The 27,498-nt window shown below is 42.8% G+C and overlaps 1 protein-coding gene across 5 annotated transcripts in view; it reads left to right on the top strand.

Moving 5' to 3' along the window:
* The window catches only part of LOC126259698 (ras guanyl-releasing protein 3-like), a 439,537-nt gene that overhangs the window by 144,213 nt on the left and 267,826 nt on the right, over positions 1–27,498 (top strand). For 2 of the 5 annotated variants that reach the window (XM_049956664.1, XM_049956668.1), the window contains exon 1: positions 11,608–11,669. The exons of 2 other annotated variants lie outside the window; for them this stretch is intronic. In XM_049956664.1, coding sequence (XP_049812621.1) covers positions 11,610–11,669 — 60 coding nt within the window. In that variant the 5' untranslated portion in view covers positions 11,608–11,609. Of the gene's footprint in view, positions 1–1,159; positions 1,245–11,607; positions 11,670–27,498 lie in introns of those variants that run through there. One more of the 5 variants, XM_049956666.1, reaches the window with a different exon arrangement.

Here is a 27,498-nt window from a genome sequence, read left to right as displayed (position 1 = left end):
TCCTCTCCTTGGTTCGATCGTAGTGATGCATAACCTAGATTTTGCTTTTTCTGAAGTACTGAGTGAGCCATTAATTTTTTCCTTTTCCTTTCCCTTTCTTCTCTTTAAGATTTTCGTTCAGTTTTGACGTTCCGACATGAACGAGAATATCAAGTTGCACATGAAACTTCTTGTCTGAAAGAAAGAATATTAAACGCAGTCGTGTGTTATTGTCCGGGACAGGGGTTATTTTTCTGCTCACTTTGTTAATTATTCGAATGTACACGACATGTTATAACAAGTGGGAAGTCCGTCAGTGGGCCGTTCTTATGTACTGTTCTTCGAGTGTCCTCCACAAAATTGAACCATAGAAAGAGGTTGAGGAATTTTTTATTGTTGTAAAGTTTACAAACATCCAGTTTGATAGATGTTAGTAGAAAATATTATCGTGAGGCTCGAGAAATTTGAGAGTCATTGTATGACAGACATTGTACCTCGGATGGTAATTTACTTTGAGAAACAGCAAGCGACATAGTGAACCGATCGCCATGACTCCGTAACACATTTCAAGATGACAAAAGAACTCGAGCACGGTAGAAGGAATGTAGTCATTTTTCTCTCACTAAATTAAACAAGAGAGAACACATTAGAGTAGCTTACCAAGTGTATAAAATGTACTTTTCTTGTCATCTTTACTCTGTTAATGCAGTTCACAAACTGAGTTTGAAAATCTTTACTCCTTTGTTCCGCAAATAGTTATCCAGTTCACAGCTTCTGTCTCCATCTGTCCTAACTGTATTATAGCGTAAGCTGCTCTTCGTTGGTCAGTATTTCTCTTCTACAGTACCTACGATTTTTTATCTCATTTGTTAAGTATGTCTCCTAGGTTAGAATTTTATTTCTTCCATTTTATTATACACAAGACGTTGCGTTTCGCGTGGGAAATGAAATATTTCAAGGACTTCTAGTACATCTGCCACAATTTTTATGTTACATGAGGACATGGAGTTTTTCTAACGAGACGTGTCAAACGCTCTTTGTTACTAAAATCTTTTGGACAATGAAGATAACGCACAGGTGTTTCATTTTACCATTTTGATTCATGTCCAGACTGTCATCAGAACCACTATCTCCATGCTGTAGCCCTTGTAAGAGTTGCTGCCTATTTTTGTTTTTTCAGATGAGGTTTATTATGAGAATCGATCTCCAGGCCTGTTGTGATCATGCTGTGTTGTCGCCAGCTGAAGATGTTCTTTCACGATTACGTGAGTATCCACGATACTCTGCCCTACTCCAAGGCTTGTGGTGCGGGCTGCAGCAACATCCCCGCTTCAAAAGGTTTTGGGGAAAGTCCTGCTTTGAGGCAACAATCAGAACAGTGCTGTAGTATATGTACCTAACAACTGAACGCTTAATGCTCTTTGTGGTGAAATGTTTAACGATTATGGCGGTGCATGTGGTCTGTATGATATTAGAATGTTGCAGTATTTTTTGTCTGTTCCTTGCTGAAACGCGTTTCCGCTCGAGGAGTCTACCCCTTCGAACCGATATTCTCTTCAACGGGCAAAGAGTGGCAAAATCTGGTAAAAATACTACTTGCAGCAAGAGACCATCTCTGGTTTAGAACAATCTGTTGAATTTACCATGTGAAAAAATACATTCGTAACTACTCAATCTAGTCTGATGATTTTTTTCTTACAAGACACTGAGTGTTCGATTATATTTTGTGAGCTTTTAAATATAAGTCTTAGTACATTTATATATTCTTCGAGCGGTTTATATTTTTAATACGTCATAGCGGTATGTATTGACTTTTTGCTTCTGTATTACGTCAAACTGTTTATAAGTATGTAAGAGACATGTATTCTCTAACAAGTCTCATATCCTAAATAATTTTTAACTTACGTTAGTAGACAAACGCATTATTTTGATAATTAGTGAAAAAAATAAATTACTAGGTCATTAATAAATAAATTTTACCTATGTAAAAATATGTCAGTGGTGAAATAAATTGCATTTGAGTGTTGTGCGATTGCGCGTAATTTCTGGTTTCGTAGCTGTTTATTCCCTTACCAGATTATCGCTGGACTGGCTAAGTACGGTACTTGTACAAACCGAAGTGAACTTTTTGCATTGAAAATGAAGCTATACTGCTTCTAAACTGCTCTGCAAAAGAAACATATTTAGTAACTGTATAATGGAATTCTTTTTTCTTATACAGAGTAAATTCGCAGTCGACAAAATTTCGCAGGTTGTTCCGGGCTATTTTCTCACTATTTTGGTCCGCTCGTGGTCTACAGTGGTTCGTTGCACAGTATCTTCATTTCAGTTCTCACCATTTTCTATATTTCAGATTAGTTTTGTTATCTGAACAGGAAAATAACTGTTGATGGCCAAAATAGTTAGTTTCTGAAAAAGAGGAATTCGTTAACATCGAATATAAATTTAAGTGTTAGAAAACCTTTTCTGAACGTATTTGTCTGGAGTGTATCCTTTTATTGATGTGAATCGTGAACGATAAACAGGTCAGACAAGAAGAGAATGGAAGCTTTTGAAACGTGCTGCTATAAAAGAAGCCTGGAAATTAATTGGGCACGTGGAATATAAAATGAGGAGGTACAGAATCAAACTGGAGAAAACAAGTAATTTATAGTATAACTTGACTAAGACAAGGGATCAGTTGATAGGATATATCCTAAGGTATTCAGTTTCGTAATGGAAGGAAGTGTGTGTGTATGTGCGGGGGGTGGGGGGGTGTAAAAATTGTGGAGAGAAACCAAGGCCTTGAATACTGTAGGCACTGTAAGCAGATTCAAATGGATGTAGGTTGTCGTAGTTATTCAGAGACGAAGAGACTTGCACTGGATAAAGGAGCATGGAAGCATGGAGAGATGCATCAAACCAGTGCTTGGACTGAAGACCATAACAACAACATTTGTACTGCACTGAAAATATTTGCATTACCGAGCGAGGTGGCGCTGTGGTTAGCACACTGGACTCGCATTCGGAAGGACGACGGCTCAAACCCTCGTCGGCCATCCTGATTTGGGTTTTCCATGGTTTCCCCAAACCGCTTCTGGGAAATGCCGGTATGGTTCCTTTGAAGGGGCACGGCCGACTTCCTATCCTGATCCGATGGGACCGATGACTTCGCTGTTTGGTACCCAATTCGCAAACAAAAAAAAAAAAAAAAAAGAACGTAACACAGAAATAGCGAACACCAATAAGGCGTCGGGAGTGGGTGATATGCTGTGGTGGCCCATTGTTTAGGATCACTCCCAGGTCACGGGACGAGACTATGCGACTGTTTGTAGTGGAATCCGTGGCGCCACTTGCGCAATGTTAGGTTCAATTTTCCGATGATGTTTCTTTATCCGTGGTGCCATCTGTACTTCATTAGTGCACATAGTGTCTGATGAACCACCTGAATCACTATCGGTATTGGACGCAGGAGGAAAAAGTACGCCGTGCTAAAGTGGGAAAACTAGTAGAGTGAAGAAGAACCGGTGCCACTCGCCACGGGTTCATTTTGTCAGCGTGAGGCCATCAAAGAGGCAGTCAATGAAGTACTCTGGGAAACGTTACAGTTGACCGTCGCGGAGACCCTTACTCAGAAATTCCGAAAGCCCATAATCCAAAACCACTAATGAAACTTCCTGAGTCGGTCGCTGTGGATGAGCGGTTCTCGGCGCTTCAGTCCGGAACCTCGCTGCTGCTACGGTCGCAGGTTCGCTTCCTGCCTCGGGCATGGATGTGTGTGATGTCCTTAGGTTAGTTAGGTTTAAGTAGTTTTAAGTCTAGGGGACTGACGACCTCAGATGTTCAGTCCGATAGTGCTTAGAGCCATTTGAACCATTTTTGAAACTTCCTGTTTCCTCAACACAAGTCTCAAATAATGACCGCATCCCCAAAATGCGAGAAATTTCGGGATCATACGGAAGGGTAGCAACAGTAATTCCTCGTAAGAACATCCGTGAATGAACAAGGCAGTGACCCGGCCGGAGTGGCCGAGCGGTTCTAGGCGTTACAGTCTGGAGCCGCGCGACCGCTACGGTCGCAGGTTCGAATCCTGCCTCGGGCATGGATGTGTGTGATGTCCTTAGGTTAGTTAGGTTTAAGTAGTTCTAAGTTCTAGGGGACTGATGACCTCAGAAGTTAAGTCCCATAGTGCTCAGAGCCATTTGAACCATTTTTTTGAACAAGGGAGTGACGACAAACACACTGGCCAGATAACCTGCGATGTTCGTGAATAAAATCTGCAACTCTACCGCATGCAGAGTAATGTCTAATGCAAGACAGAAAAGAATTAAAGACATTAGCTGCCAGTGTGCATCAATTTATATCAATGGAGTAAGTTGAAAATTTGTGCTGGACCGGTATTCGCATCCACAGGCCTCCTGCTTACTAGACAGATGACGTAATCACCATGCCATCTGGACACAGTGGTAACCACAACCCCACGGACTACCATAGCACGCCTCCCGTCAGTCAAAATCTCTCAACTTATATCACACACAACTGATTTAATGCCCTGTTCATTAGCCTCATTACTCGCGGCATCTCACGACTACCGTAAGAGATCGAACTTGGTGTGCATCTTCACTGAAGGGATGATTGGCCTTCATCACCTTAATTATATATATATTGTTGCGTTCTTCATCCGATTGTGCTTGGAATTGTACAACAGCAGATGTATCAGTGCGACTCAATAGTCTGGCATTTTTGAAGGTGACTCCTTTCATAACCAACTAGCCTATTCTTTCCTGTACAGTGTGTAATCAATCATTCGCCTTAAATGCTCGAGGTGTGTACTGCTAACATCCACTGCTGAGTCAGAAAATTATACCCACTTGCTCAATAGGGTGTTGGACCACATCTTCAACGGTGCTTCCATATACACACATCAAAAAAACGTTTTGCATCACCTCGCTTCCGAAAGTTCCGGAACCTGTACAGAAAATTGGGATAGAGCTCAACATAAACAACGTTTCCACCCTTTTTATTGCCCATGAAAACCACACATTGCACGTAGTACCACCATATAGCGAAACCTTCAGAGGTGATGGTCCAGATTGCTGTATACAATGGTACCTCTAATACCCAGTAGCACGTCCTCTTACATAGATGCATGCCTGTATTCGTCATGGCATACTATCCAAAAGTTCATCAAGGCACTGTTGGCCCAGATTGTCCCATTCCTCAACTGCGATTGGCGTAGATCCCTCAGAGTGGTTGATGGGTCACGTCGTCCATAAACAGCCCTTTTCAATCTATCCCAGGAAAGTTCGTTAGGGTTCAGGTCTGGAGAACACGCTGGCCACTCTAGTCGAGCGATGTCGTTATCCTGAAGGAAGTCATTCAAAAGATGTGCACAATGGCGGCGCGAATTGTTGTCCATGAAGACGCATGCCTCGCCAATATGCTGCCGATATGGTTGCACTATCGGTCGGAGGAAGGCATTCACGGATCGTACAGCCGTTACAGCGCTTTCCATGACCACAAGCGGTGTACGTCGGGCCCACATATGCCACCCCAAAACAGCAGGAAACTCCACATTGCTGCACTCGCTGGACAGTGTGTCTAAGGCCTCCAAACACGTCTCCGACGATTGTCTAGTTGAAGGCATATGCGACACTCATCGGTGAGCGGTCCATTCGGCATGCTGTTGGGCCCAACTGCACCGCGCTGTATGGAGTCGTGGTTGCAAAGATAGACCTACCATGGACGTCAGGAGTGAAGTTGCGCATTATGCAGCCTATTGCGCACAGTTTGAAATGTTACACGACGTCCTGTGACTGCACGAAAAGTGTTATTCAACGTAGTGTCGTTGCTGTCGGGTTCCTCCGAACCATAATCGGTAGGTAGCGGTCATCCACTGCAGTAGTAGCCCTCGGGCAGCCTGCGCGAGGCATGTCATCTTCAGTTCCTGTCTCTCTGTATCTCCTCCATGTCCGAACAACATTGCTTTGTTTCACTCCGAGATGCTTGGACGCTTCCCTTGTTGAGAGCCCTTCTTGGCACAAAGTAACAATGCGGACATGATCGAACCGCGGTATTGACGATCTAGGCATAGTTGAACTACAGACAACACGAGCCGTCTACCTCTTTCCTGGTAGAATGACTAGAACTGATCGGCTGTCGGAACCCCTCCCTCTAATAGGCGCTGCTCATGCATGTTTTTTTACATCTTTGGGTGGGTTTAGTGGCTTCTCTGAACAATCAAAAGGGACTGTGTCAGTGATACAATGTCCACAGTCAACGTGTATCTTCAGGAGTTCTGGGAACTGGGGTGATGCAAAAGTTTTTTTGATATGTGTACATGAACTACCCCTATGCTTAAGAACTATGTATCTGTTAAAATTACATCTGCAAGCAACCCAAGCACGACTCACACCCGTCTTCACACCTTCCCCAGCTTGTGGCTTAGCCATGTCTCCGCAGTATCCTTTCTTCCAGGAGTGCTAGTTCTGCAAGATCTGCAGGAGAGCTTCTGTGATGTCTGGAAGGCAGGAGACGAGGTACTGGTGGAATTAAAGCTGTGAGGATGGATCATAAGTCGTGCTTGGTAGCTGAGATGATAGAGCAATTGCCTGCGAAAGGCAAAAGTCCCGAGTACGAGTCTCGGCCAGCCACACGGTTTCATATCAGTGCACACTACACTGCATACTGAAAATTCCATTCTAGTGGCCTGTCGTTCGTGGATGTCCCGTAGATATATGCCATCGGATTCAGATAAGGTGAGTATATTGCCCAACACAAGAATGTGAGTTCACTATCATGCTATTCAATCCACTGTGGCACGATTCTGGCCTTGAGACAGTGGCAATCATTGTGCTGAAAATGTCATCGTCGTCAGGAAAGGCAGATTGTCCGCAATAAAGTTCACGTAGCCCACAGTTGAACCTCTGATTACTGCCGATGACCCCATATCACATAACACTGCCACCGCCGGCGTCTAGGGCGCGGTGCGTGTTTCGAGCCGCCGTTCGCCCGTTTGACGGGGTATCAGAACACCACCATCGACCAAGTATAGCAAGAAAAGTATTTCAGCCGACTAAGCGATACGTTTCCATTGACTCAAAGTCCAATCTCGATGAGCCCATCCCCACTGCAATCGTAACTGATGATTCGTTGAGTCGACATGGGATCACTTAGCGGTCGTCTGCCGTGAAACTCCATGTCAACAATGTATGCTCCGAAACACCAGCATTTTGTCTGTCATCAGATCTACCACAGATGCCTCCTATCCTGCTTTGCAGAATGATCAATCTCCAGACCTACAAGTTTTTTAATAACGCGTGGACGTCCGGCACCTTATCGCAAACGTGTTGTTTCTCCTCCTTCGACCACTTCCCATAGATGCTCGCGACAGTACCAAGCGAACAGGTGATCAGCTTTGTCGTTTGAGACGCTCGTTCCAGGCGCCGGACCATAACAACCCGTCCTTACTCAAACTCGCTTACGACAGTGGTTTTCCCGATTGGCGGGCCGTATCATCGCTAGAATGATTCCCCATTCGTGTCTTCTACACTTTTACTTGCTGCGTCACGTGCTCACAACTCCATCGGGGGACATTCAGTCTTGCGGTGGCCATCGGTATTAATATTTTGCTCGTCGGAGTACATGTTGTTGGTGACGAGCAGAGGTTTGGAAGCGTCATCCTGCTTCTGATGTTCAACCCTCAGACTGGGGTTGCAAAAACAAGTTGTTAAAGTCACATTAGTTGCAGGATAGTTTGTGAGAGTCCTCTTCAGTTTTCGACCACCGAGAGTTGCTATTTCCTTCTGTCTTACAGTTTTCATGCTAAATATCAAACATCAACAACAATTTTGCGACAACCGTGAAAGGTAGTGGCCTGACTTGATTAAAATATTGGCTCTTGGGTATAAATTAACTGCTCAATCGCATATGGGTAGTGCCTTCTTTTATCCTGTTCCTCAGCCAGAGCGGTGATATACCCATTCTCAGAACATTTCGGTGATTACAACACAGGCAACGGTCACCACGCAACAACTCGATTTCGACAGGTTGCTTGGAATGGACAAAATGTTCGTCATATCTGACTCTTTAAGTGTGCTACCGACTCTGCACGCACTAGAAATATGGAGAGTCAACAACGTTCATCACGTGAACTGAATGTAGATGATAGTTGAAAGCTACGGAACTTCAATGAACTGTCTATTGACAGCAACACATCGAGGCACTCAGCAAAATACTTGGCTGTGCTCGCAAAATACTTCGAACAGCCTCATTTTCTTAAGACCGATTTCCATTAATCCGGCATATCCTCACGATGAATTGAAGGCATAAATGAACGGGAAGAATAGTGGGAAGAAACACGATGGCAGAGAGTCACCAGTATTATAATCTGAAACCTGCTCCCGCACGAGGTTATAATTCACGGATAGAAATAGTGGCAGACAGTACCTAACGCCATCATTTTAATTGCTCGAGTAGCTTTCACAAGACAGGAGGCAGAAACTGTTCAACTTGTTAAAATTACATGTTCCTTATGCGTGAGTGGTGCTGCAATCAGCAAGACACTATGTACACCGGACTAACCAAGTTGAAATGTCAGCATCTAATAGTATCAACACAATCTTCGTATTATAAAATACAACTTACAGACGCATCATTTACTTTATTTAAGAAATTCGAACCGGCGCATGTAATTGGGTGTATATCGACATAGAGCTTATGTATCATGTGTCCTGTACATTCTCACTTTTTTTTTAAACCGTCAGATGTTCCACTTACGTAATATGCCGCTGGCTGCATGGTATGTACATCAAATGAAAATGAAATTTTTTTAAATATCTAAACTTTTCCTACACTACAGCGATTAAAAACAATCGTAATACATTCTACGACAAAAAAAAGCACCACGAAGAAATTATCCGAATCGGCACAAGTGACGTTCACAGACAGACAAATGATTACAATCATCTTGTGGTGCAGTTCTTCTTGTTGTCTCCGTGCCTGCTAAGAAAATGGGATGAGAAGTTCCGCCTTATGCAAGACACCTTTTTTGTTTTGTCTCACCCATACATGTTTCAGCACTGTTGTGCTATCGTCAGTGGATTCTATTTTTTATTTTTAACTGTAAATTTGTTTTAACATATTAACATTTGTGTTGTTTACAACATTATGTCGAAGTTGCATTTATAACTTAACTGGCGAAAAGTGGGTGTAAGCATTAGTTAACATACCTTACATTATGTTATTGTCCATTTATTTTGGTAGCTGTTCTGCTACACAATATACAACTTGTCATCTGCAAACAGCAAAACGTAATTTATTTTTCTGTTTGTTATGCATTTACGAACGGAAATAAGACTGTATCACGTTTTCTGTTTGTAACTTACAGTTTTGAAGTTGTGGTGCGTTCTCCTGCGTTGTTGGCGAAGTAAATAGGTTTACTTCTTTGCCTATGTTCGCGTGGCAATGCACTTTTTCCGATTACTCAAAACATAGGCGGAGTTTTCGCTGCCATTACGTGTTGTTGTGGCTGTGTGGCGTTCATTTGTTTCGTAGCGTGTTTTGCTGGGTGAAACAAAACAAAAAAGGTGTCTTGCATAAGGCGGAACTTCTCATCCCAAATGATTACAATTTCAGAAAAACTGAATGATTTATTCAAGAAAAGAATTTCACAAATTGAGCATATCTATAACGCATTCGTCCATCTCTGGCTCTTATGCAAGCAATTATTCGACTTGGCAGTGAATAATACAGTTGCTGGGAGTCCACCTGAAGACTATCTTGCCAAATCCTGTCCAGTTGGCGTGTTAGATCGTCAGAATCCCGAGATGGTCGGACCGCCCTGCCCATAACGCTCCAAATGATCTCAGTTGGGGAGACATCCAGTGACATTTCTCCCCAACGTAGGATCTGACAAACTCCAAGACAAGCAGTGGAAGCTCTCGCCGTGTGCGGGCGGGCATTATCTTGCTGAAAAGTAAGCCCACGATGGTTTGCCATGAAGGGCAACTAGAGTAGTAGAATATGATCGCCGTACCCCTGTGCTGTAAGGCTGCCGCGGATGACAACGAAAGGGGTCCTGCCGTTAGATGAAATGGCACTCCAGACCATCGCTCCTGGCTGTGGGGCCGTATGACGGGCGACGTTCAGTTTGAATCCCACAGCTGTCCGGAGCGTCTCCAGACACGTCTTCGGCCTGGAATCTCATTGAGTGCCGTAGAACTGTCTTCAGTGATGAGTCCCGCTTCGAACTGAATCCCGATGGCCAGCGAAGACGGTCTGGAGACACCTCGGACACTGGTGGGATGCCAACCTAAATGTTACCTGCCATACGATCAGGTCACCAGGAATGAAGGTGTGGGGTGCCATTACATTTAATAGCAGGGCCCCTTCGATTGTCATCCGCGTAACGTTATACCACAGTGATACGTCGACTATGTTCTTTGCTCCATTTTGTTGCCCTTCATGGTAAGCCAATCCGGGCTTATATTTCGGCAAGGCAGTGGCCTCCCGCACACGGCGAGGGTTTCTACTGTTCGTCTTCGTGCTTGCCAAACCCTCTTTTGGCCAGCAAAGTCGTTGGATATCTTCCCAACTGAGAACGTATGGAGCATTACGGGCGGAGCCCTCCAACCAGCTCGAGATTTTGACGATGTTACGCTACAAATGGACAGAATTTGGCACGATGTTGCTCACGAGGACTTACAACAACTCAGTTATTCAATGCCAAAGCGAATAACTTCCAGCTGAAGGGACATAAACAGACCAACGTGTCATTGAGTTGCTCAGTGTGTGAAGCTCTTTCTCTTGACTAAATCTTCCAATTTTTCTAAAATTGTAGTCATTTGTTTGTCTGTGCATGTACATCACATCTACCGGTTTCTGTCACATTTGGATAATTACTTTGTGGTGCGTCGCTTTTATGTCTCAGAGTGTACATGAATATCAGTCTTACTGTTTCAAGGAGGTACTATAAGTCGAAACTGTCTCCATCATTTCGATAAGCATATGCCACACATGCCGCCTACATGTTGTAAATAAAAACTAAAATCAGAGCAATCAACAGGTACGTCAGAGTTGATTAAAAATGAGCAGGCTGTCTTTCGCTAACTCGTACGCTGATCATCTTTAGTTCCAATCGCTTTCAAGGGAACAGGAAGAAGAAAATAATCTTTTTGTTGAATCGACTATAGTAATTACTTAGCTAAGAAGGAATCAGTATAATACATCGCGAGACGTAAAGGAATCGTCAGGTTGATAATGGTGGTAAGTGTGGAGGCGGGGGTTACATAGGGAGACCAAAGCTTCACTACAATAAGCAGGTTCAAATGGATGTAGATTGTAGTTATGCATTGCTGAAGAGGTTTGTACAGGATATACCGACATGGGGACCCGCATCAAACCAGTCTTTAGACAGAAGACCATAACAACAACAAGCAACTACCACACCTATTGTACAGCATGGTGTGACTGTCTTTCAAAATTGTTTCAAAAGAAGTCATTTCGTAGAGGAAATGCCTGTTAAAATTGGTTCTGACTGTGCAAAATAAATGGCTACTCTTCTCTCTCTCTCTCTCTCTCTCTCTCTCTCTCTCTCTCTCTCTCTCTCTCTCTCTCTTCCTTTTTTCAGTTCACAGACTTTGAGTGACTTGATGCGACCCACCACTCTGGTGCCATCCTCTTCATCTGGAGAAGCACTTGCCCCATTTAAGGTATCACATTATTTTTTTTTTATTTTAAGCTGTCTGATGTAAACTGATATATGGAATTTTATTGCAACATCGAAGATAATGTCCTAAGTATTTATGTAATGTCTGTGTAATAATCGGTGCGCTTATTAACTGATACTTCTTTCTGGTATTTGCATTCTGAAGTTCGGCGAAATTAGTCCTCTGCTGGCCGACGTCCCGCTGTTAAATTCACCGTAGGCTATAGCACCAAAAGAAATTAGACTTCTCCTAATAGAGCGTTCGGAAGTTGTCTGTGTAATGACATCACTGTAGATTTTAATGTGACAGAGTTATCTGTTCAAGAAAATCTTCAAAAAGTAGAAAAACACTTTTACGTTGAATAAAAATTCTTCCTGAAAGGTTCTGAACGAGCGCAGGCTCCAGCATTTGCCATCAACGTCCATCCGCCCTAACGTCTATTCACATGTGCAACACATCTGGATTCACATATACTGCATCACTTAAAATAAATTCGGAGTTATCTTTTCATGTTAAACAATGACGTACTTTTCTATATTCTTCTTAAATGGTAGGAATTAGCGGTCGTATTTAACTTATTTCGACTTTGTCAATTCATCAACTCTTAAACTCGAAAATACTGACTTTCAATAATACATTCAATTAGTTCGGTACAAAATTCAGTACACGTCTACTCCGTCGTATAATTAACACCAGAGTGGGTCATTTCACTTCATTCATTACTTATTCACCACGTCTAGAGAGATAAGCGCTGCGCACCATAGAGCGCGTAGCTTCTCTTTCGCAGACAGAGATGGTCCGTTATGCAGCATCTTTTTGGTTACGGTTTACGCGTCACAGTGTACTCTCACTACATTGTTAGCTTTCACACGATGTCTCAGGAACTTCATTCATTGCAATGTAAACATCCGCAACTCACAGATGGAAGAGATATTAAAGATGAGATGTTACACACCCAACATCCTCAATTACATTCTAATCTATGTCATCCACTAAAGCATTTTTCCCTCTGCAGCTCACTCAGGTACAATGGAAGTCTCCTCAGTCCTTACCTTATCAGTCCACCTAATTTTCAACATCCCACTTAGATTCTCTTCTTTTACGGCTTTCTCACTGTCTGTGACTCACTCCCATAGAACGCGATGCCCCAGATGCACATTCTCAGATATTTCTTCCCCAGATTAAGACCGATATTTGACACCAGTAGACTCCTCTTGGCCAGTAATGCTCTCTTCGCCTATGCTAGTCTGCTTTTTATGCCCCCTTGCTTCGTCTGTCATGTGTTATTTTGCTTCCAAGGTAACAGAATTCCTTTACTTAGTCTACTTCTTGGTCACAAATTTTGATGTTAAGTTCAACGCTATTCATTTCTACTGCTTCTTGTTATTTTTGTCTTTCTTCGGTTTATCCTCAAACCATCATTAGACTTTTCATTCCATTCAACAGCTCCTGTAGTTCTTCACTTTTATTGGCAATAGCGTTATTAACAGCGAATCTCATCGATATCCTTTCACCCTGAATTTTAATCCCTCTCCTGATCCTTTCTTTTAGTTCCGTCGTTGCTTCTTCGATGGCCAACGGCCTTGCCGCAGTGGTAACACCGGTTCCCGTCAGATCACCGAAGTTGAGCGCTTCGGGATGGGCTAGCACTTGGATGGGTGACCATCTGGTCTGCCGAGCGCTGTTGGCAAGCGGGGTGCACTCAGCCCTTGTGAGGCAATACTAAGGAACTACTTGATTGAGAAGTAGCGGCTCCGGTCTCGGAAACTGACATAAGCCGGGAGAGCGGTGTGCTGACCACATGCCCCTCCATATCCGCATCCAGTGACGCCTATGAGCTGAGGATTACACGGCGGCCGGTCAGTACCGTTGGGCCTTCATGGCCTGTTCGGGAGGAGTTTTGAGTTTTTTCTTCGATGAATAGATTGGACATTAGAGATTCTTAGTCTCCCATTCATATTATTGCCTCTTGATTTTTATACGTACTGTGCATCACCCGTCTATCCCTGAAGCTAACGCAATTGTTTTGAGAATTTCGACCACTTTACTCCATTTTATCGTGTCGACTAATACTATGAAAGTTTCTTGATTTTTATTGTCTTGCCTCCATTATCAATAGCAGCGTCAGAACTCGCTCTCTGGTGCCTTTACCTTTCATGAACCCAAATCGCTCGCCTTCTGACATATCCTCAATTTTATTTTCCATTCTTCTGTATACTGTACTTGTCAGCAACTTTGATGCATACGCTGTTAAGCTTATTGTCTACATCTACATCATACTAGGCAAGCCACCTAATAGTGTGTAGCGGAGGGTACTTTCGGTACCACTATCTGATTCCTCCAATCCTGATCCACTCGCGAAAAGTGCGTTGGTTGAATTATTGTCGGTAAGCCTCTGTATTGGCTCTAATTTCTAGAATTTTCTTCACGTGGCCAATACGCGAGATGTATGTGGGGGTGAAGTAATATGTTGTCCGACTCCTCCTGAAAAGTGCTGTCCCGAAATTTCAATAGTAAATCACTGCGTGACACCCCTGTTATAACGTCTGCCAGTGGAGTTTGTTGTTTGTTTAGCACCTCTGTTACGCTTTCTCGCCAGCTAAACGATCCTGCGACGAAACACGTTTCTCTTCGTTGGATCTTCTCTATCTCCTCTATCAGTCCTACCTCATAGGGATCCCAGATAGATGAACAATACTCAAGACTCGGGATAGTAAGTGCCTTATAAGCCACTTCTCTCTTGGATGAGTTACATTTCCTTAAGATTCTTCCGATGAATCTGAGTCTGGTATCTGCTTTTCCCACTACCTGTTTTATGTCTCAGCCAGGCACTTAAATGTGATTTGCAGAGTGTCCATGTAGATGTAGATGTATGTGGTCATTCCACTCAAGTTCGCTCTGTATAGTTACACCTTGATATTTTACGGCAGACGCTGTCTCCAACCGTTTGTCATCAATAGTGTAGCTGTACAGTAATAGATTTCTTTTCCTATGTATGCACAATATGTTTCAATTATTTACGTTCAGGGTCAATTGCCTGAGCCTTCACCATTCATCAATCCTCTGCAGGTCGTTCTACAAATTCTTACTTTCGTCTGGCGTTGGTACTTTGGTTATAGACAACTGCATCATCTGCGAATAGCCTTAAAGAGCATCCGACGCTTTCTGCTACATCATTTATATATATATTTTAAACAGCAACGGTCCTATCACACTCCCCTGTGGTACTCCGGATATTACATTTAAATCTGACGATTTAGTTCCGTTATGAGCGACGTGTTGAGTTCTGGTTGCAAGAAAGTCTTGAATTGATCTGCAGTTATCGCACTTACCTGCCCTTGCAATCTCCGATATTGTTTGGATGATGATTTTCACAAAGTCTGATGGACAGGGTGCCCCACATAAAACCGATACGCTGCACGTACCAGTTAATTATCTTTAGTCGGATTGCTTGTGAAGCGGCAACATTGTCTCGAAAATTGGCTTCCGGCATCTCTTATAAACAGGTAACTACATGTTTTTAACGTTACTACTGTTTATTCTATTTTAGTTAATTCATTGTTACTTGAATCTCGGGCGTGAGGCATACACCCTGTATGACTCCAGTCTCACGAATTTGCAAACTAACTTGAATAGTCGTTTGGGTGCCACTTCCTCTAATAATTTTAGAAATTCTGTACGAATGTTGTCCGCATCGTCTACCCCATTTGATCTAAAGTCTTGCAAAGCTTTTCTAGCAGCAGTTACTCCTAGATTTCTGCTTCAAGAACGTCAAATACGTGGCGACAAGTATATGTTACGAGTACAGTAATGAAAAATGTCGCACTACAGATGCGTATCATTAGAGATTTAAATCATTGACCTCGATCTGTTGCAGAATCATTTTGTGGAAACAAATGACCCTTTTAGCGGAAAAATTCCTCTGTTATAATCAGCATCGATTACGTAAGTAATGATCGCCTGAAACTAAGCGTATTCTTCTGGTTCGCGAGATTTGTAAGGTACTAGACAGTCTACCGCAAGTTGACAGCCTGTTGCATGACTTCAAGAAAGTTTCGTTGCAATTTCACTGTAGCAAAATTAACAAAAGACGTGCTTCCGATTTGTCGCGCAGGGTATTCGACAGGAGTGGAGGATCCTAACAAACAAATTACTTTCCAGTTCTCATAAAGAAACATGGGCATAAACGAAAGTAGCATAGAGTGCATCTCGAGGAAATGTCTGGTACCGTCCACTATCCATTGATAGTGATCGGGCCAAATATCTAACGAAATAAGCATCCATCGAAAAAACTACAAAGAACAAAACTCGTCTAGCTTGAAGGGGGAAACCAGACGGCGCTATGATTGGCCCGCTAGATGGCGCTGCCATAGGTCAAACGGATATCGACTGCGTTTTTTAAAGTGGGAACCACCATTTTTTATTGCATATTCGTGTAGTACCTAAAGAAGTATCAACGTTTTAGTTGGACCCTTTTTTCGCATTGTGATAGATGTCGCTGTAGTAGTCGGAAACGTATAAGTACGTGGAATCCCGCAACATTCCGCCAGTGCAGACAGTATTTGCTTCGTGATACATTACCCGTGTTAAAATGGACCGTTTACCAATTGCAGAAAAGGTCGATATCGTGTTGATGTATGGCTATTGTGATCAAAATGCACTACGGGCGTGTGCTATGTATGCTGCTCGGTATCCTGGACGACATCATCCAAGTGTCCTGACCGGCCGCCGGATAGTTACTTTATTTAAAGAAACAGGAAGTGTTCAGCCACGTGTGAAACGTCAACCACGACCTGCAACAAATGATGATGCCCAAGTAGGTGCTTTACCTGCTGTCGCGGCTAATCCGCACATCAGTAGCAGACAAATTGCGCGAGAATCGGTAATCTCAAAAACGTCGGTGTTGAGAATGCTACATCAACATCGATTGCGCCCGTACCATATTTCTATGCACCAGGAATTGCATGGCGACGACATTGAACGTCGTGTACAGTTCTGCCACTGGGCACAAGAGAAATTACGGGACGATGACAGATTTTATGCACGCGTCCTGTTTAGCGACGAAGCGTCATTCACCAACAGCGATAACGTAAACCAGCATAATATGCACTATTGGGCAACGGAAAATCCACGATGGCTGCGACAAGTGGAACATCAGCGACCTTGGCGGGTTAATGTATGGTGTGGCATTATGGGAGGAAGGATAATTGGCCCCCCTTTTAACGATGGCAATCTAAATGGTGCAATGTATGCTGATTTCCTACGTAATGTTCTACCGATGTTACTACAAGATATTTCACTGCATGACAGAATGGTGATGTAGTTCCAACATGATGGATGTCCGGCACATAATTCGCGTGCGGTTGAAACGGTATTGAATAGCATATTTCATGACAGGTGGATTGGTCGATGAAATGGTTCAAATGTCTCTGAGCACTATGGGACTTAACATCTGTGGTCATCAGTCCCCTAGAACTTAGAACTACTTAAACCTAACTAACCTAAGGACATCACACACATCCATGCCCGAGGCAGGATTCGAACCTGCGACCGTAGCGGTCACGCGGTTCCAGACTGAAGTGCCTAGAACCGATGGTCGTCGAAGCACCATACCATGACCCGCACGTTCACCGGATCTGACGTCCCCGCATTTCTTTCTGTGGGGAAAGTTGAAGGATATTTGCTATCGTGATCCACCGACAACGCCTGACGACATGCGTTAGCTCATTGTCAATGCATGTGCGAACATTACGGAAGGCGAACTACTAGCTGTTGAGAGGAATGTCGTTACACGTATTGCCAAATGCATTGAGATGGATGGACATCATTTTGAGCATTTATTGCATTAATGTGGTATTTACAGGTAATCACGCTGTAACAGCATGCGTTCTCAGAAATGATAAGTTCACAAAGCTACATGTATCACATTGGTACAACCGAAATAAAATGTTCAAAGGTACCTACGTTCTGTATTTTAATTTAAGAAACCTACCTGTTACCAAGTGTTCGTCTAAAATTGTGAGTCATATGTTTGTGACTATAACAGCGCCATCTATCAAAAAGCGAAAAAAGTGGTCCAACTAAAATATTCATATTTCTTTACGTACTACACGAATATGTAATAAAAACGGGGGTTCCTATCTTAAAAAACGCAGTTAATATCTGTTTGACCTATGGCAGCGCCATCTAGCAGGCCAACCGTAGCGCCATCAAGCTAGACGAGTTTCGTTCTTTGTAGTTTTTTCGTTTGACGCTTATTTCGTGAGATATTTGGCCCCGTCACGATCAATGGACCACCCTGTATATAACAGTTAACATCGGTCAAAGTCTGTGGACATTATCGAACGAATCAGCTCAGCTCTACGCAAAGAAGTACGTAATCAGAAAATGAACAATGTCAGGCTTCAGCGATTTGTACAAGGACTGTCTACTTACCCCCAGCAAAAATTAATATAAGCGTAAGGGCCTAAGTTGTTGAAAAAAACCGATACCGATTGGCATCGTCAAAAATCTAAGGACATATAGTCGGAGCGACCGAAGGTGGAACTGTCTCAAAAATCTAATCGTGGACTCAAACTGGGACTCCGTAGAATAACCGCAAGGCGTGTTTCTTTCATGCACAACGATTTCACATGTAAAATGTACATCTGACCGATTTCTCATTGTTGCTTGTATATCTGGGATATTTAGAAGTACAGATTTTTTTTCAGTCATCAGTCGTTCGACTGGTTTCATGATTTATTCGCTTTTAACTATCTTGTGCTAATCTCGTCGTATTTCCAATGGTCGCGTTTCTCTTCCATACATCGCTCTGCTCTAAACGTACACGTCCTCGAACTACTTCATTATTTGCACGTCAGTAACTGATAACAGTACGGCTCTCTTGCTTTGCTTCGTATATGTCCCTTGTTTCGGCCTCCTTGAATAATCTTACTGCGCAGACACGGTAATCGTTTCACATCTTCCGCTCTAGGATCCACTGAAAGCTTAGAGAAACTTCAAAGAAAAGTTACATAATTTTTCACAAGATAGTTTATTGATTGCAAGAGCGTCTTAGAAATTCTCATCAACTCCAAGAGATGAAGAAAGGTTTACCTTAAAAATTCCAATAGCGAAAATTTCGAGACGATTTCACAACTGAATTACTTCCTCTCACGTAATAATCATGATGGAAAAGATAGAGAGATTCTCGTTAATCGGAGGCTCGCCGTTAGTTGTTATTTACGTACAGTGATAATGGGACCGACAAAGGGTTAAAAATGTTCAAATGTGTGAGTGAAATCTTATGGGACTTAACTGCTAAGGTCATCAGCCCCTAAGCTTGCACACTACTTAACCTAAATTATCCTAAGGACAAACACACACACCCATACCCGAGTGAGGACTCGAACCTCCGCCTGGACAAAGGGTTAAACGAAATTGATACATTGTATAACTTACCCTCCATCACGTTGGATAACGTTATTGTGTTTCTGTTCCCAACGATGTAGCTGATCCCTTTTGGGTGGACAAACAGCAGCGAAATTGTTGCCTCGCTGATCAAGGAAGCATGGTGCAACACTTCCTTAACGCTGTCGGCACTTAACGGCCATGTCGCCGTATCAGCTGCAGGAGCGGGAAAGCGGGTCTGTGGCTTCTCTGTACGACGTTCACGCTGCTCAGCAGACAAACTCTCGGGGATAGGCTCCGACGAACGTGTTCTGACTACAGAGGAGCTCTGACCTACCTTTGTTGTATAATTGCTTTTATTTGCTGTGATACAGCGAATACCAAGAAAGTCGTCCCCAAAAAAAAAAAAAAAAGAAACGACATTTTAGGTGTTTTAAAATGAAGTTCTCTCTGCCAACGAGTCTCATAAATCAAGTTTTTGGGTTTCTTTCCTAAATTCCGCATTTTTCCAAGACGTACAAGGTTCCCCAAAGTCCATTCCTTAGTCAAACAAGGCAGTTCCAAAGCAGAACTTTGCTGATCGAATCACATTATAATGAGCTTCTGCCAGTTCGCGGAGTAGTCAGCGTTAGCCGTTCACGTATCAATTGTACCACTTTAAATGGGAACATTTTAGGCTAGGCTTTATCGTGATAAGTTTAATGTTACCAGTCACTGTTTATTTATCTCCACGACGCGTTTCAAAGGTTTAAACCTGATGATGGAGGTTTAAACTTTTGAAACGCCTCGTGCAGATAAATAAACAGTGACTGGTAACAGTAAACTTATTGTTTTATTTAATGTCAGTTGTACCAGTTCGTTGTGATTCAGTCAGGATCTGAGCATCTTCATTAGTACTTGAAACCAAGTTATCAGCTGAGCGTGTGTCACTATTGAAGAGTGGGTAGCAACGAAATCACACATTGATCATGACGATCAAGGTTTGTAATTACTGTGTGCGCACAATGTGGTACTTAGTAATTTTTTGAGGCCTCCTAACGCTGCCGGCCAAATACGGTTCATGAATATTTCTTCAAATTTTATATTCAGATGGACTTCCTCTGACACAGCATCGCTGAACTAGGGTACGTTAGCGACCTCAATTACGGACTGAGCTGCAGATTCATCTGATACATATTGAAGAGCCTTCAGAATTCAACGGCACATTACAATGTGTGCTGTGAAAGGCGATTCCCCTCTTGCAGGGATGTCCTGGTGCAGTGCTCTAGTTGCTTCTTACTGGATCCATGTCTCGCATATTGTCGAACACGTTTTCCTACTGATGATTATACTTCACATCTGCCCTGTAGTTATCCAATTGGACACATGTTGACTCGTAGGCAAGCGCTGTCTTCCACATTCCACCAACTAACTGTTACCTCAGTTTTGAGCGGCGTTGGAGACTCACCAAAGAGCTGTTTCGTACGTCAGTGCTCCGTTACGAATAAGCTCTTGATGATTCGAGTAGTGGCTTTAAAATATAATGTTGTCAGAGGAATAGGAAGTGGAAAAAGGAACATAATATATACTGGACGTAACGAGTGTAAATGCAGATGTTTTTATAAGTGGTACCTTAATGTACACACTTTACGGTGTTGGTTGGTTTTGCTCTGCGTTGAGCAGTCTTCCCACAAACACGTCACAAACTTTATGACCTGACGTTTTCTGTATGGTCGTAACTGCACCACTAAGTGGGCTACGCCTGTCAGTATAGACTAATCATTCTGCGTCCACATGTCCACATTTCAACACATGATCTACCACCCAGGGGAAAATAAGCGTTAATGGCTCGCTCTTGATACATGTATTTGGAGGTACTAACCAACCTAAAAACATATGGCTGTAATTATTAGTCTGCAAATGTTGTAAATACTGATGTAATTTTGTTCAGTACATTGTCCCCAGTCATTCCCCAGGGCAGTAGACCAAATGTTCAAGTGTGGACTTGTGGATGCAGAACGATTTAGTCTATACTGACAGGCATAGCCACTTAGTGGTGCAGTTACGATCATGCAGAAAACATCATGTCGCGAAGTTTATGACGTGTTTGTGTGAAGACTGCTCAATGCAGAGTAAAACCAGCTAACACATTGATGTGTGTACATGAAGGTAACACACAAAAATTATATGCACTTTTGCACGTTACACATATACAGGGTGCCCCACTAACTATTGCCACCTAGAATAACTCCGAAAGTATGATAGTAGCTGAAAAGTTTGTGGGACAAATGTTGCATGGGACAATGGGGGCCATAATATGACATTGGTTTTTTGTTGCTAGGTGAGGTCGCTTCAGAGATATGGTGAACTTTGTTTATTTAAATGGGATGTTATAGTTTGGAACTTATTTTCTGACAGTAGCTATCGAGACGAATCCAATGGTGTCCAACAGTAAGGTCTGTGAAGGTCAACGAAGGTCGAAAGGGTAGCATGAACGTCCATTTACAGAAGGTGTTCGAAGTGATAGCCACTGGTATCAATGCAGTGTTGAAATCTTCTTATCATGGATTGAGTGGTATTCCTTATCAATTTGGCACTTATCAAAGCACATGCTCTGACAATTCTGTCACATATCGTGCAAATAGTAAACATTCGCCGAATATGGCGTATCCATCTAATGTGCCATTGACATGCAAACATCATTCGATGGTTTCACAATACAACACTAGTAGGAAAGGTAAGACGAATCAAGCAAATGCAAATGATGTATTCCTTCGAAGAACAAGTCAATATGCTTCTCATTTGTGGAGAATGCCAACGAAATTCAGTGAGAGCTAGAAGCTTATACCCTGAAAGATATCCTCAACGTACTCACCTTACACATCGTACATTAAAAAAAAAAGGTTCAAATGGCTTTGAGCACTATGGGACTTAACATCTGAGGTCATTAGTCCCCTAGAACTTAGAACTATTTAAACCTAACTAACCTAAGGACATCACACATAGCCATGCCCGAGGCAGGATTCGAACCTGCGACCGTAGCGGTCGCGCGGTTCCAGACTGAAGCGCCTAGAACCGCTCGGCCACACTGGCCGGCTGTACATTTAAATATGTGTAGGATAAATTGAGAACAAATGGATCTTTAACGCATCGGAAACATATCCGGTAAAGCAAAGTTACTAACGAGGAAACAGAAATTGGTACTCTCACTGTGGTTCGAAATCCTTGTGTTATCTCGTGTCAAATCGCAATGGAATCAAGCATGAGCCAGAATAGTGTTGTTCATGTTCTACATCGCTATAAACATCATCCTTACCATATCAGTCTCCACTAAGAATTAACTGGTACATATTGTACGCACCGCATTGAATTCTGGCGATGGGCTCAACTTCAGATTCAGAGGGACGACATTTATTAATTTTTTCTTTACTGATGAGTCTACATTCACGAACAAGGGAAATTTTAATTTACATAACATGCATTATTGGACAACTGAAAATCCATGTTGGCTGTTGCAAGTTGCACGCCAAAAACCGTGGTCAGTGAATGTATGGTGTGGGGTTCTGGAGGACAGAATTATAGGCCCCTATTTCATCCAAGGAAAACTTAATGGTAGGAAGTACATCCCATTCCTGCAAGAAACGTTAGATCTGTTACTGGAAGAAATACCTTTAGGAACAAGGAACAGAATGTGGTATCAACACGATGTGTGTCAGGCACATTTTTCGCTGATGGCTAGAAATGAGTTGCAGAGACAATTCCCAAATAGTAGGATTGGACAATGAGGAGATGTGTCGTGACCGGCTCGTTCGCCAGACTTGACGCATCTGGATTTTTTCTTGTGGGGATTCGTAAAAGACATTCTTTATAAAGAAGTTCCAACTACACCTGAAGATATGCGAGAGAGAATTGTCAGAGCATGTGCTTCGATAAGTGCCGAAGTGATAAGGAATACCACTCAATCCATAATAAGAAGATTGCAAAACTGCATTGATACCAATGGTCATCACTTCGAACACCTTCTGTAAATGGACGTTCATGCCACCTTTGTGACCTTCGTTGACCTTACTGTTACACATCATTGGTTTCGTTTCGCTAGCCACTATCAGAAAATAAGTACCAAACTGTAGCACCCCATTTAAAAAACCAAAGTTGACCTTCATATCTCTGAAGCGACCCCACCTAGCAACAGAAAACCAACTTCATATTACGGTAACCGTTGTCCCATGCGACTTTTGTCCCACAAGCTTTTCAGCAGCTATCGTGCTTTCGGAGTTATTCTTGATGGCAATAGTTAGTGACTCACCTTGTACACAGGGGGTGTCTCTCCTAAGAGTCGTCAGGCTCATTTATCTGTTTCGGCATATAATTTCAATTACTTTTTTGCATTGTGTAGCTGGCGTCAGCCCAAATAATTATTTTTCGACATATCTTTCATGCGATGTGCGTTGGTAACAGAAAGCGTCGGTTTGTTTCCCATTACGAACAAAATTATTTTTAAATCGGAACCTTAAAGTGTCTGTTCGATAGAGCGCTCCCAGATTAGTCTAGTCCGATATCCACTTTATCTTTATGTATTAACAGCGACAGCATAACCGGAAGAATAAGCAGCAATCGAGTGGCGACTCAGCAGCGCTGCATGTTTGGCGTTAGCAGTCAGCGCTGACCATGGCAGGGCCGTCACTGCTAGATGGTTCAAATGGCTCTGAGCACTATGGGACTTAACTTCTTTGGTCATCAGTCCACTAGAACTTAGAACTACTTAAACCTAACTAACCTAAGGACATCACACACATCCATGCCCGAGACAGGATTCGAACCTGCGACCGTAGCGGTCGCGCGGTTCCAGACTGTAGCGCCTAGAACTGCTCGGCCACCCCAGCCCGCTCACTGCTAGAGTACTGGCTTTTCTTCGAGTTTCAGTGTCCCTGTCGATAAAACTAATGTCGCACTAGATTAATTCGGGACCGCTCTATTGAATGGGTAGGAAAAATACCGCTTAAAAATTGTTTTGTTTCTAACGGGAAACAAATCGACGCTTTCCATCGACACTGGGCATCGCATGAAAAACGTGATGAGCAGTTTTCGTGTGGGCTAACTCCAGCTACACTGTGCAAAAATGAAACTGCAATTATCTTCCGAAACACCAGAGAAAATGCGCCTGACAACTCTCCGGAGAGACACCCTATATACAGTTTGACTGTTCGTCTCAATGTATTTGCAGAAACAAACATACAAAAGCGCTGCAGTCCTATTGCTACTACATCATTCTCACTTCTTCCCCCTTCCACGTCCCACCAATAATATTATTATCTCTGTCCACCACTCACTTCATAGCATAGATTACCGTCAGAAAAATAATTCCAAATTAAGAGTAGAGTCACTGGAATAACAACAAAATATGACCAGACATACAAATGTACGCTAAATTTCTTTAAGGGAGACGTTAATGTCACTTGAGTTTGGCTACAGTATTACTATGGTCTGGAAAACCACAGTGACCAGTTTCTGTAAAATAATCGTGTACGGTGTATTAGAACAGTCGTTTAAACAAAATCGTATGTACGCATGAATATTCTCGGAAATTTACAAGCGCAGCGAACTACTTTAAAACCGCAAGAAATTCACAGCTGCGTACAACGGGCGTTGTTGAATAAATACTGAAAGCTATTTACAATAAAAGTCTAATTTTAAGTCGATGACGCAGTTTCAGGTAGTAAAAGCAAAAGTAGTTTTGTGTAAATAAATATTTTTGGATACGTAGTAAACGATAAGGTACGCTACGCTATAAATTCTTCTCAAGCAGCCAAGATCAAGGGGTATGACAGTACGTGTTTAATAATACGTTCTTACTAATAAAAAAATAAGTTATAATTCATTAAAAATTTATAGTCAGCAGTTGACTCAGTTACAACTGTGCGCGATGCTCGCGAAGGTAGAAAGCACATTCAGACGGGTTTATCGGATGGCCGATATATCGCAGGGATCTGCACTTCCTGCTTCCAACGGCTTTCTTTTGTTCTCTCGGCGCCGCCTTAAGGGGGATATCCTGGCCAGAGCCGCCTCGCTGGCTTCCCTCCTATCGATTCGTCGCCCCCAAAGATTCCGCTGCCTCTGCCGCCTGTGAAAGGTACAGAATCCATTGCTTTGTTGACACTAAGTGGGTCTTTACGGAATAGTCAGTGATACGTTCTTCTGTTCTCTGTCTCTGAAGATGTATTTTAGTCTGAAATTCATATTAACTTTCCCTTTCAAATCCAAATAAACTGCAGCATTATTGCCACAAAATTGATATCTAACATTGCATCCTAACAGCACTGAAGATTATATGGCGCGGAAAACCAATGGAGAAATAAGATTTATTATACTCCGTTCATCAGGTAAGAAGCTATTTGTGTTTAAATGGCGACGGAATCACAGTTAGAAATAAGCGCACTGGAGGAAATATCAGTGACACGCATGAGGCATCATGCTGATATCGTGGAACAACGACTCGAGCCCTGACAAGGGCCTGGGTTCGTCTTCATATACGAGATTTCCAGCTGAAGGCGCACATTGAAAATAAGCTCACAGAGAAAAGAAAAAAAAGTCATCCCTAGAGAAATCATTACATACATCATTTACTACCGTGTAATTCCGCACTGAATTTGATAAGTGCCTGCATTCGGTTACGAAGTGAGTCCAGAAGGCTGTGCAGGTACGTCGCATCCAGGTTAAGTCACTCGCTGAGGATTTGATCACGCATTTCCACCATATTGCGGGGATGCTGATGTGGGCGTTTTACCCGCTGTACCAAAATGTCCCACAGATTTTCTACGGGGTTCAAGTCAGGCGATTTTACAGGCCATTTGAGATGTAATAGGTTGGAGGAGTGCTCAGAAAATGCCACATATTCTTCCGGCCAACTTTGCTGTTACCGTCTTTATGTGCCTTTCTGAACAATAGCCCCTTAACGAGGTGACCGACTGCAAATGTTCATTGAAGTTTACTCTCGCTAACAGGTTGGGATGAACCTTCGTTCACTGCCGACAGCAGCCGATTTTAATTCACAAGTCCTGAAATGCGTCTCCGGTCGCTCTCAGTCAGCATATTTTTGCTATCAAAATTCTGACGTCGTGTTTCGTGACCATGTGCTACATCACTGCCTTCAGGCACGGTGAACAGTCCGCAGTGAAACACCAATAAATCCGGCAACTTCACACGCAGTATGGCCATGAGCACGGCTAAACACGATTGCCGCCTTTTGTCACTCTGTCACGTCCTTATATTTACCCATTTTTACGTACAATGTCCGCTTGAGACATAAATGCCTCAGTGATCGCCACTGCTTATGCTAACGTACAGGAAACGCGTGCGCGTGACTCGATCGCTGCGACGTGTGTAAAGGCTTAGCGATTCATCTGTCTGTGCGCACTGGGGTGACTGATTCTTTGTCCGTTGAGCTTAAATCACGCACGGCTACCAAACGGAGGTGGGGGCGGAGGAGGGGGGGGGGGGGTGAAACAAACAGAGGTATCTGCCTCGCACGGCAATTTCAGGGAGCGCCAAATTCATATTCTTGAAGGAAAAATGCCTTGTTTCACAAAGCGCCTAGCATCCAGCGCACGTTGGTCTATCGATTGTTCATATGATTTTGAAGCGCATCCCTGTCGGTTTTTGAACATTTTTGAAAACATTCTAAGTTGATTTCTGAGCGAATCATAAGTTGATTTTTGAATTCGTGCATAGTCTACGTGATGTCGCTGCCAGGTGAATCTCTGTCGCATCTAGAAAATAAAAACTTCCCCGCACACAAGAGGCGACGGGGCTCTACGAACTGAGCCGAATAAACCCGAATGGGTGAATGTCAATCGCTGATTGTTTACATGATTTACTGGGTCTGCGAATGATAAGCGTTGTTATAGCTATTAGCGAAATCCATAGATTCACACAACCAGTGTGGAAATAAACCACTACCAGAAACATGTAAGAAAGATTATATATTATCTTCTCGGTGTATCCAAGAAAATAAAATTTTGACAGAAAATGTTAGCCAGGTCTCTACGCTACTAAGGGTCAGTCGTACATTCCCCGCTTAGCAGCTGTTTAATTCTAGTCTCGGAATAGCGCGAAAAACGCGCTGTGCGACGACGTAGAAATGCCTAACAGGAAAATAATCGCTGGATAACTAAACCCGTGATTCTGGCAGGGTTAGTGAAGTTAACTGGAGAATAAGTTTTGACAATGGTAGGAATAGTTACAGAATTAGTGATGACAAGCTTATCTGTTAGAACGACGAAGGAGAAGAAGTGGGGACATCATACAAATTATATGGAAGAATATGACGATTCCAAATTTGTAAAAAAATTTCGTACTACTACTACTTTTCGATCTCATGTTTGAGGAACTGGAGCATACGAATGAAACGTAAAACTATTTTCTAACACTAAACTTTTGTTGTTAGTAGGCCTAATAGGCATTTGAT

Source organism: Schistocerca nitens, chromosome 5 (assembly GCF_023898315.1).
Source record: "Schistocerca nitens isolate TAMUIC-IGC-003100 chromosome 5, iqSchNite1.1, whole genome shotgun sequence".
In the NCBI taxonomy this organism is placed as follows: Eukaryota; Metazoa; Arthropoda; class Insecta; order Orthoptera; family Acrididae; genus Schistocerca; species Schistocerca nitens.
The sequence above is the reverse complement of the archived record's forward strand: the minus strand, read 5'-3'. Positions and strand labels throughout refer to the sequence as shown.